This window comes from Salvelinus fontinalis, chromosome 8 (genome assembly GCF_029448725.1).
Source record: "Salvelinus fontinalis isolate EN_2023a chromosome 8, ASM2944872v1, whole genome shotgun sequence".
Lineage (NCBI taxonomy): Eukaryota > Metazoa > Chordata > Actinopteri > Salmoniformes > Salmonidae > Salvelinus > Salvelinus fontinalis.
The window spans coordinates 18759536-18771867 of NC_074672.1; the positions used below are offsets into that span (position 1 = coordinate 18759536).

The 12332-nt window shown below is 39.4% G+C and overlaps 1 protein-coding gene across 9 annotated transcripts in view; it reads right to left on the reverse strand.

Annotated features, from left to right (window-relative positions):
* camta1a (calmodulin binding transcription activator 1a) overlaps positions 1–11798 on the reverse strand; it is a 523753-nt gene extending 511955 nt beyond the window's left edge. For 5 of the 9 annotated variants that reach the window (XM_055931568.1, XM_055931561.1, XM_055931560.1 and 2 more), the window contains exons 1-2: positions 11651–11797; positions 6648–6749 (exon numbers count right to left, since the gene is read on the reverse strand). In XM_055931568.1, the coding sequence (XP_055787543.1) occupies positions 6648–6749; positions 11651–11675 (127 nt within the window). In that variant the 5' untranslated portion in view covers positions 11676–11797. Of the gene's footprint in view, positions 1–6647; positions 6750–11650 lie in introns of all 9 variants that reach the window. The other 4 variants (XM_055931563.1, XM_055931557.1, XM_055931565.1 and 1 more) reach the window with 3 other exon arrangements.
* Positions 11799–12332: the final 534 nt, after the last annotated feature.

Below are 12332 nucleotides of genomic sequence, written 5' to 3' on the forward strand. Positions count from 1 at the left end.
AGCCTACAGAGTTAATTGTGTGTAAGATTACATCAATAGACTAGCCCTCAATAGACACCTATCGGGAATATTATGAAATATATTTGTTTCCACCACCCTACAGAATTGCATCATTATGAGAAACAACCACGATCCTGTTTTGCAAATCAAATCAATGTTTGTCTGATTTTATGCAGGTATGATTATTATAGCCCACAAAATAAACTATCCCATCTGGCTAACAACAAGCAATTGGTTGTAAAACACAAGTGCAACACAGGCTAAAACAAGAGCTTGTTATATCAGAACCCAGCTAGCACATTTGGTTCTTTGGAAGTTGTTGGAACGTATGTTTTTGGTTTCCCATTGGCACTTGGAACGTTCTGAGAAAGGAAGTTCTGGGAACATACATTTTTAGGTTGCAGAGAGGTTCTGAGAACGTTTTACTATGGTTCCCTGAAAGTTTTCCTGGGAGGTTTTAATAACGTTCTGAGAATGAAAATTCTAGGTTATTTTATGGTAATTAAATAACGTTCTGAGATCATGTTTATATAAAACTTTGAATAACACTGCTAGCTTAGTTTGGGTTAACTATTTTGAACTCCAAGCATGTGATATTTCATTAATCATGCAATCACATTAACCTTTTTATTGTGGCACAGCGTCAATGAGATTCAAACCTATAATATTCTGTTCGCTATCCATTGAATTAGTCCATTGCACCACCAGGATGGAGCTAGCATGTCATGTTTTTTTGAACTCATACAAAGCTGTTTATTTTAGTCTATTCAAACAAACCTAATTTCAAAGGAAAACAAGCACTCATAAAGATCACGTGTGGCCAATTAGTGGGCGTGGTCAACACACCTGAACACACTTAAAGAGGAGAGAGAGTTTGTTGATGCTAATAAAGGAACGTACAGGTTTTTAAATAACATTCTTAGAACGTTCTCTGAATGTTACTAAAAGTTTCTTGTGTTTTTTCTTGAAAGTTTTCGTAATGTTCTCTGAACAATTTGAGAACATGACTTTAAATAGAACCATGAGGAAACCTGTAGGAAACGTTATGCTGAAGTACTGAAATTCCCACAGAAGGTTGTTTCTTAACATTCTCTGAACTATTTGAGAACTTTCCCAATGTCAAACCAGTTGGAGAGCGTTCCTAGAACATTACCAAAATGTAAATTAAATGTAACCATGTTTGAACTTTAAGGAAACGTTTTGTTAAGTAATGAAATGACAGTTCTTTTGTCAAGTTACTTAAATGTACTGGCAATGTTCCAAAGTCAAGCAACTATCCTGCACCATTACCATAGGTCAACCACGCTCTCACGAAGCACTAAGAAACATATGGTTCTCAGAACGTTATGTGCTAGCTGGGAAGGTGCTGAGTTGAGCTGGGCTGAGTTGAGCTGGGCTGAGCAGGGCTGGGCTGGTGGGCAGCCAATTATTGCCCTGGTGATGATAAAGGAGCTGTCTAAGTGAAAGTTTGCCTAGGGCCTAGCCACCTACAGTACCACCCGACTACTCAGGTGATTTGGGCTCCTTCAAAAGCCAGTAAGGGGCCTATAAAATCTGCTGTTCTATGCCTACTACAGGGCCTGTTTTTGATGAGCACACTGTCAAGCCTATTTCTATTCCTTGGTAGTAGGGACTTGGGAGAGGATAAAGCATGCCTTTTCATGAGTCAGAACACCCTCAATCAAATAGACCCCAACAATATATATTCCTCTGTGCTGATCTTTGGATTATCACTGATCCTGCCTGTGAAGCAGCAAACAGTTGGGGGAATTTAAGGGTATCTTTCATGCTAGCTTGTTCTGGCCCCACCCTGGAGATGAGAGCGTGGGTCATGAGGCTGGAAAGGCTGACAAAAACAAATCTTTAATCAATACCCTGGCCCTCAACACAAAACCCTCCCTCCTCCGTCTCTGGCTCAGTGCGCTCCGAGAGTGACAGTTTTTCATTTTAATCTGTGCCTAGTGCTGCCCATATTGTGGGGAAATGGTGAGCTAATATTATGGTACCTTGGCTCATTCAGTAAACCATTGTTGGCTGTGCATAGTGTCTAGGCTATTTAGTGAAGCACTTGTGAAGATCTAAGATCTTTCTTAAGAACTACAGATGTAGGATCTTAATTTGAGCCAGTTTGCCAAAGCAGGGAGATAATCCTGCAGCAACAGGACATGTGAATTATTTTGTGGATTATAAAAAATTGACTTTTTTTAGGAGTTAATACCTTTTTCGTAAGAGAAAAACATGTCTGAAATGTCAAAGTAGAAATTACAAACAGAAGCTTTTTAAACCTCAAATAAACTACAAGTTGCCAGTGGTGTAAAGTACTTTAAAGTGCTACTTTAAAAAACATTTATTTCACCTTTATTTAACCAGGTACGCCAGTGGAGAACAAGTTCTTATTTACTTTCTGCGAACTGGCCAAGATAAAGCAAAGCAGTGTGACAAAAACAACAACACAGAGTGCCACATAAACAATCGTACAGTCAATAACACAATAGAAAAATGTATGTACAGTGTGTGCAAATGTAGAAGAGTAGGGAGGTAAGGCAATAAATAGGCCATAGAGGCGAAATAATTACAATTTAGCATTAACACTGAAGTGATAGATGTGCAGATGATGATGTGCAAGTAGAGATACTGGGGTGCAAAAGACCAAGAGGATAAATAACAATATGGGGATGAGGTAGTTGGGTGTGCTATTTACAGATTGGCTGTGTACAGGTACAGGTACTTAAGTAGTTTTTTGAGTATCTGTACTTTACTATTTATATTTTTGACAACTTTTACTTCACTACATTCCTATAGAAAATGATATATTCTTAAAAAACAAATACTTTTAAGACTTTTACTCAAGTAGTATTGTACTGGGTGACTTTCACTTTTACTTGAGTCATTTTCTATTAAGGTATCTTATTTTTACTCAAGTATGACAATTGAGTACTTTTTCCACCACTGCAAGTTGCATTGCAGGAAAGTTCTACTGAAAATAGCTAAGCTAAATCCAAAATACTTCACAACTGCCCAGTATTCAATATGCAATATATAGTCTAGCTATGTCTTTAGTGACAAATGAACAACACTAGGCTATATCACAAACATGAATACACAGTATATAACAGAAACATAACTCCAATCAGATAAACAAACAAAATGTTAAACAACAGTAAATAACAATATTAAAGGCATGAAACATCCATACACGAAAGGAAATCAAGCACACAGCCATGCAGCAAACATATTTTCTATTACATGCAATTCAGCCATGCATTTTTCATTAGGCATACTCAATAGGCCCATTCAAGCATATGAAACACATGACACAGCAAAGACATCACAAGACATGCTGTCACGTTCCTGACCTATTTATGTTAGTTTTTGTGTGTTAGTTGGTCAGGACGTGAGGTTGGGTGGGCATTCTATGTTATCTGTTTCTATGTTGGTTTCGGTTTGCCTGGTATGGCTCTTGATTAGAGGCAGGTGGTTTGCGTTTGCCTCTAATTAAGAGTCATATTTAGGTAGGGCATTCTCACTGTTTGTTTGTGGGTGATTGTCTCCTGTGTCAGTATGTTTGTTCGTACCACACTGGACTGTAGCGTTTGTTTGTTTCGTTTCGATGTCGTCTGTTTCCTGTACGTAAGTTTATGTTTAGTTATATAAGTTTATGTTCAGGTTTCGTCAACGTCGTTTTGTTATTTTGTAGTTTGGAAAGTGTTTGTTTCGTTTCGTGTTGCCATCTTTATCGTTGTGTTAATAAAGATGGCTTATTTCCCAAAGCCTGCGTTTTGGTCTGAGGATCCTTCTCTCCTCACCTCATCTGAGGATGAGGAGAGCGTCACCCGTTACACATGCTAAAACAACATAGAACAAATCAAACAGACTGGTATACAATTAGAGAGTCTGGAGCATTTACAGGGTAATAATTACCAGATCCAAATAAATTAGAACCAGACATGGGGATCAAATAAGTGAATAGCCTAACGAGTTTTCTGTCTACAGACAGATACAACCCTCAAGTGCCTCAATCCCTGTGGAGGAAAACACTGCTAACCTCATCCTCAAGGCCCACTAAAGACCCAGTCCATCCACAAACACTGTCCCCCTCTCCAGTGGCTGGTCCACACTGAAAACATTATTAGAATAATAGGAATAAAAACACTGATTGAAGCGAAACCAGAGCTAGAAGGCATTGATTGGTCAGCCAAGATGCAGTGCTGGGCTAATAACATGCTGTCAATCAAATGAAATCAATCTGGGTGAGCTGTTGTAAGACATGTGGGAGGAGGGAGGGTAGGTAGAGGGGAGTTAACCTCTTTTGCTGAGTTGTTGCCATTACCCAACCAAACAACCACTTCTGATGACAAATAAAGCATTTGAGTTCCATCTCTAAAATGAGCTAATCATACACTCAGCATATTATTTGCATCAAAAACCTCATTCTTAATTTCCATCTCGACTTCCATGTTGCATCGGTCACAACTAGCCTTTATGTTAAAGGAAATATAGACAAATCTAAGCTATTGCTATATGAACCTCCTCTTCTCATACTACAGTACGATGCCAATACAGACCTATACCCAAACTCTAAAAAGATTTAAGATCTCACTGATTTTGCATCTGGCTTAACAAGGCTTTGATTGGACTAAGCTGAGGGGTATAATAAAAAGCAGGATCAATGAGTTAGCCAGCTAACTTTGATGAACAACCGGAAATAACAGATTTTCTGGTTCATTAAGAAAGCTAAACTTAGAAATGGGTTTTTGGTTGTTGAGTCAATGAGACCATGCTCATTTCAAGCTTACCTTAACAAAGAAAAGACAGTTATTTCAGAAGATTTTGGCACATCTCATTGATCTTGTTTTGTAGTGTACCCCTCAGACCTCTTCTTGATTAGCATAATCTCTTCAAATATGAATGATTAGAGAGGCAGTGAGTAGGCCCATACTTCTTAAAAGTCAAAACAATGCTTGATTAGGCCCACTGCTAGGGGGGAAACTTGAGATGGGGTTTACTATGACAAGAGGGCAAATTAAAGCGCCATCATGTTTCCCTCGCAGTAATCATAATAACAATGGTTGTTGTCAAAGACTCCACTCTACAGGCCAACTTTCTTACAGTCTGGTGACTCTTGATGAGAGGGAAGAGAGGGAGATGTACACTTTTTGTGGAATGCTGGCCAACCAAATATCGTAGTTAGTTAGCCTGAATTATTTATATAACAGTGTTAGGCTACTGAGAGTAAAAAAATCTTGAACATTTGAGTCTCCCATGGTGTTGCTAAATTGAATAGGCCTGTATTCAGAAGTGAGGTTGAGAAAGGCTAAGTCAAAGAGCTGCACAACATATTAGACAGGAAGTTCAACAAACATGCACACGAACAGTTAACTGCCTGCAACAAACTGAAAACATCTCTTTACGTATTTCAGGTCTCACCCATCCATGCAAAGCCCATCTCAAGAAGAGCAGAGGTGAGAGCTTGTGGCACGCACACGGCACACACACACACACACAGTCAGCCAGGGAAGGACTCAGCTAGCCCTTTATCATAACTACTCCCACAATTACTCAGATCACTGGTTTACCTGCCTGGGCCTGGGCTGCTCTGAGCAGCGTTAGAGTGTCCTGGTGAAACCTCCAGGCAGCCAGGCAAGCAGGCAGAGAAAGCACATTAACTAGGCCGCCTGACATGGGAATAGGATGCCATAATAACACGCACCAGCATGTAGGGAGAGCAAGACTAGAGAAAACACTCACAAAACAGACTAGTCACAGCTGGGGGGTGATGGGTTAGTCCTGAATCCCAATCACTAAGAATCACAGACTACAACACCAACCAACTCCTTTGCTGCCTCTAAATCTACATCTCAAAGTGTGTTGAGTAAAAACGCAGAGCTTTGAAGCGGCTAAAGCTATATCAAGGAGAACAGTGTAATGAGTGAAGAGCATAACAAGGAGATGTGGTTGATTTCAGCCTCTCTTTTCAAAACACTACTCCAAATACACTTCATTACCTAGATCAACAGAGTCCTTGGCAGTAGAGGAACTGTAAAGGAAGCTGCTGTGGTCTTTAAGCATGAAGAAAGAAGAAGAGACACAAACTGCTCTACGACGCTCCAGCATACATGGCAATCTTTTCATTAACGGAATGTTGTGAATTCAAAGGAGGCTCCTCTTGATTAGGCTAGCTGTTAAAACTGAAATTATGCAACTTATCAGGGCCATAGAAACACTTCTAGCATTTAGTAAACATAGCAGCCTTATCCCAGTGCATTCCTCATCCAGATGAATGGGTAGGAGAGCTTCTAGCTCCAAGTGGTAGCCTTCCTTCTCTTTCAGGGCCTGCCCTGCTCCTGATCTCCTGGCCTCAACCTGAAACAATCACTCTTAGTTAACGACAACACTTCTGCTATTGACAGCATGATCCCGTAAAGCAGACACTTCAATCACCAGAGCAGCAAGCTCCTCTCCGGTCCAGGAGGAACACCCAGAGCAAAAGAGGAGAGGAGGAGGGGGTGGGGGTGGGGGGGGTCAGATGAAAATCAAGAGGTAAATAAATGAATCGATGAATGAATAATAGATGTGCCAGCTATAGTGGGCTCTCGGAGCAGAGCACAGTGCCACGGGGGGATGCAGTATTATTAACACTCTCTTACTGTTCATCTCTGTGTCATCACTGATACTCTTAGGAGGAGCATGGCCGGCATAACACACAGCTGATCTGTACATTCGATCCGGATTACGAATTTTCTTCAGTCCTTCAGGAGGCAAAAAGAGAGTAGAGAAAATCGAGGAAAAGAAGTAGGGTATTCTCCCAGATGCTTACAATAGCCCAGTACAGCCCTGTTTCTTTCCCCCATGCAAACACATTGACAGACAGAGAGCAGCTGGACAGTGAAGATGTTTACCTGCAAACAACAGATTAGAAACAAACCCCACAATAATGTAACTAAGGCTTGAGTTATTCAGGAGACAGAGGTATTACAGACACAACAGAGACTGGATAACAGTACTACTCCTAGCCCTGACCTTGGCTTAACCTAAACCCCTGGATTGTGAAGAGTTAGCCTGCAATATAGTATCATGACCAAAAAAAACAACTAACAGGACGGGTGATCAGCACTATTCACTGCCGAGGTGTAAAGATAACATATTTCAGCAAAATAGTCATCCACAGCTATACAGTGGGCTATATTCAAAATAGTACATGCTACTGACAAAGAGCAAAGTGGTAAACCTAAGCTCCAATAAGCAAGGTCATACACCCCAAAATATTTCCACCACGAGGCATCTCTAGTGAAAAGTGAAGGAAATATTTTGATTTTAGGTGCACAGTTGAAACTTTCACAGACATTATGAAAAAAACACACCATTTATGCAAGTGGGAAAAGGGGTTCATGAGTAGTTCTATGTCACTGTTGAGAGTTCAAGACTGACACTTCAGCTGTCACTGAGTCTGGCACATTCTACTTTACATCTCATTGATCTTAGAGATCGTATTTCCAAACAGTTCTGACAGGCCTAGCATACAATACATCTTATTTTAAAAACCTAACAAAAAATAAATTGTTGCATCATGGTTTTATACATATGTAGAATAACTCAGAGTTCTAAATTAGCTTTTAAAAAACAAAACATGCGTATCAGACAATCTGACAGATGCAGCCTGATTGATTTGTTCCATAGCATAGTGTCAGACATTTTGCTTGCTCGTTGGTATAGTCCTACATGATTGCTTATCTATTCTATTTATAATTTATTCTATGCTGCTGAATAATGCATCTCTTGGTTTAAACAAACAGTTCTATTTTTTTCCCCTGTTCTGGGAATGGTCCCTAATGACGAGTGAAGGGCCTAGCAATCAGGCTCATTGTAGGCCTGGCTGGGTTTGATTCAGGTCAATATTGGTCCACATCACATCAGTAGTAAGCTGGATGAATCAATGTGATCAATCAGAGAGGGCCTTGGCGGCATAGAGACAGACTGGTCTAAGGTATGACACCACCTGTCATCGGCAGCCAGAGTCAGCCAGAGCCTGGAGACGGACAGAGCAAACTTCCATCCATCCACACCTCACTAATTCAATTAAGGGAAAGGAAAAATGTCCAGCCTGATTGCTGGTTGATTCCACACAGAACTATACAAAAGAATGGCTGAGGAAGAAACGGTCTTTCTGAGATCAGGGGGAGAAGGTCACTTGTTTGATGATGTAACACTAGGCTACATACAGCCTGACTGAAGTTAATGACTGTGTGATTTCCAGAGGACTTATTCTATTTTTGCACCCTGTGAACTTTCCAAACCCAGACAGACATCAACTATAAATAGGCCCCTACCATATTTGTTTGCAAAAGCATTGATACTTTTAAAGTGTATTATAGCCTCTCTTACTCACAGGTCTACAGTACAGTATGACCATATATCACATTCAAGTTGACATACAAGGTTATGTTTTCTCTGTTGAGGAAGATACCCTTCATTGAGAACATGTTATAACCAGGTTAAGTGCACTGACCCAGAGATAGGCTAGGCTACAGAGGAGAGAAATGGCATTCTGTCTACAGACCAAGGAGACTAAGTTAGTGGAGTGTATATAAGAAACATATTTGGCATTGCCTCTGTCCACTTCACACCCTTTACAAATACATGATCACCACTCTGAAGTCCTGAAGGATTCAAAGGTGTCGGGGGTTTACTTTCAAGTCTAAATTGAGAAGGAAAGATGTGTCACTTTATTGGAATGATCTTCATTCAACACCTGCTATTTCCGTTCCCTCCGTGACTAGTAGTATTCTTAGACTCACTGTTCTTTAGGAAGTGTTAGGGAAAGCCCTATCCCCCAGGGTCTAGCAATCAGTTAGATGGGTCAGAAGTAACTCATGGTGTTACTCTGTACAAAGAAGACCACTGAGAGAGACTGGCTCATATCCCCCTGGGAGTCGCACAGGATGTGACCTCCAGTGCCATCAGGAGACCTGCCAAACAAGCAAACTATACCTATATAGCCCCCACCCCACCACAGTCTAGGTGCTTCAAGGACAAAAGGATAAAAGAGATGGTGTTAATACCTATAAGAGGATTACTGGATCTACAGGAAAACGGTAGTGCATTAGTAGTAGTGCTGAAATAATATAAATATTATATATTTTTTATTTATTTTTTATCTCTAGGTCTAGACTATTTCATATTCTTCATATTCTCCTTTACTGAGACACATCATTGGATAACTGATTTTGAATGAATATTGGATGGAAAAAGACTGGATGACTATTCTATGTAAAAGCTACCCGGCTCCAGATTGCCTGAGAGGACATTGTGTTTATGTGGAGGCATGAAGCACTCTCTCTCCTCCTTCATCCTCCCCCTCCCCCTCCTTCACTGACCAACCTCACAGGAACACCAAAAATAACTCAACCTGCTCAGCAATGGGAGTTTCAAGTCAGGGTTTCAGTAAAAGCTCCTGGTGATGGAGAGGCAAAGAAATTAACAAAGGTAGTGACTATAGTTACATTCATCTTGTGTGTATGGATGTAATGCATTAGGTCTAAACGCCACTGTGAAGTAATACGTCATTCCTATTACAGAGATAGGTATCCTCCCTTTTTAATTTTGTCATATACATTAGGCCTACTACTACACTTTAAATGTAAAGTGTGTCCCAGTATAGTCATTCCTTTTTCACAGCTCAATACCACCCCCCTGTGGAGTTTTGTTTAGGAGTTGGCACAACCAGCTCACAGGCTCAGCTCTCTCATCTTTGTTATTGTGGTCTTACACAACAGTATACAAACACATTGACCATCACTGTTATCTTTATCGTATAAACCTAGATCATAAGTATGTATAGTATTTTTATTCTACATTGGAGGTGGCTCAAGCTGTGATAAGGCATACACAAATAGAAAGTACAGGATGGCAACAATTTTTCCCTATTGAGGCTACTAAGCTCACCCTAAATGAACACTCCCCTAATTATTTTGACATCAATAGTTCTCTCTACATTAGTGTGTCAATATGGAACATTTCAGTGTATCTAATTATTTGATGTCTGTTTTAGGCCACTCTATGCATTCCAGTTATTGCCAGCCATTTGAAAATATGAGCTCGCTCTTTGTCACCACCCCCTGGTTACATATGAACAATACAACTTAATGTATTTGAAAACAATATGAAGAGCATCGTAGACTAAATGCAAGAAAGCTCGACAGCAGTTTAAAAAACGACGCAGAACAACTCTAATGTTTATGAAAACCGTGCACATTTTTAAGTTTAAAATGCATATACTAAACCTATATACACTATAGGACTGAATAGGTTTTCCACTAGATTGTATTATCACATACTATCAATAATTATGATGCAGTATACATATACTTCTACTGCAATTAGGATACTAATTATAACATTGATTTTCTTCTAAACAAATCTACTTTGCAGGTTAATATGGTTTAGTCATAATCAAGCTTCTTAATAGCCTTAATTAAACAATGTTCATTGTAAACATGTTACGCTTCTAAATGCATGCATTCCTCCTGTCTTATTCTAACATTTTGATTATTTTGACAATGCATTTTACCTGTCCTTTATAATTTTGACTGTTAACTAATACTCAAGTGTTATACTCTCCAAATTAAATGCCATTTTCAAGTCAATATGGATCCAGACCAGATGCACATTTCAACCCAAATTAGCTTCAAATATTCAATAGTTAGTGAAATAGGCTAGAATATCAAAACTTCCTTTTCAGATTGTCCCTTTGACAGAAAGATAACACCCTTTTTGGCTAAATTAAAAACGCTCTTTAGAATCTTACTATCCATCACATCTGAGACACATCTGGTGGCATTCAATTCCAAAGCTGTGTATGGTACAACATTCTAGCTTTAAAAAAAAAAATTATATATATATATATATATATTATAGCAAACATCGACATTATTATAAAATAACACTTTTAACTAAGCAATAATATAATGTTGTCTGTAAGACAACCAGCTAAAATCTCACTCGATAGGGTAGTTCCCTTTCCCTTTCAGGAACCTCAACCAACGGGTGATCTCGTCGAGTAAATAAAAAGATTGTCCAGGACTTGCAAGCAAGCATTTTTGTTACCAGACATGGTCACTGGATGGCTAAAATGCCTTCTAAGCAAACTAAACTACAATCTAACGTTTGATACGTAGGATGTTATATATGTTCCATGTCAAATAGCCTATGTAATAGCTTGCTTGCGTTTATGTAATAAAAACAAGCTTATTTTCAAAGCTGGATAAATAGAACAGAAGTTGGCAATGACATGTTGTTGTCATTAACTTGGCTTGTTTTATAGCTATTTAGCTTGCTGCTTCACTGAACTGAATCTAGAATAAAATAGGATTATACAATTCGGCTCTTAGATCATGCTGGCTATTTTGTCTTCTTGTTTTTATAATGTGTAGGCTATGATGGGCATAGCTGGTTAGAAAGCTAGCTAATATTAGCTGGCTAGGTAATGTTGTCTCCACGTTAAGCTGCCTGGTATTTCGGAGGAAATACAAGAGTGCTATTCTTGTAAAAACTCCACGTCTCTCATCACATATTTCAACAAAGTCTGACTTTAAAATATTGTATATCACATAGTTGTCTTACTGGTAAATTAATCCCATTATATCTCTCTTACCTTCCGGCTTGTTTTCGGCAGCCATTTCCCCTTCGCGCGCAACATCCTCCTCCTCCTCACGACCGTGGGTACCACGCGCGTGCACGGCGAGGACAGCACGAGGAGGGACTCGAGGAGAAGCAGCGAGTCCAGCCAATGCAAACTTACCATTGGTTGTGAGGCAATGACTGACAATGTTACTCTGGAATGGCTAGTGACATCAAGAAAAAACACGCATCCAATGCAACTACCAGACCACGTCATTGGCCGAAAGGTAACACCTCAAAAGTAAATGAACCAATCTGCTTTGGAATTGACTAATAATTATGTTATAATGACACCATTTGGAATTGGGCATGAAGTCATAGTCTATGTCAGATTCAAATGTATACTGCTTAGATTAGGCTACATACAATAATTTCATAAAGTCAACCATTTAGCTTCTGCAACAGAAAAAAACGTATACATACATGTAAAGTGTTTATATAGGCTAATTGATAGTAGACGTTTCTGCAGCTCTAACCATTTGAATTACAACCCTGTGTTTTCTTTCTGCTTCCATTTTCCATTTATATTGATGTGTGAATTTTCTGTAATTCATGTAATTCAGTGCTCACCTCTAAAGAGACCTTGAGACTCCCTGATAAGATAAAGGTTAAATAAAATACAAATAAATGTGTCTCTGATGGGCAAGACGCATGGG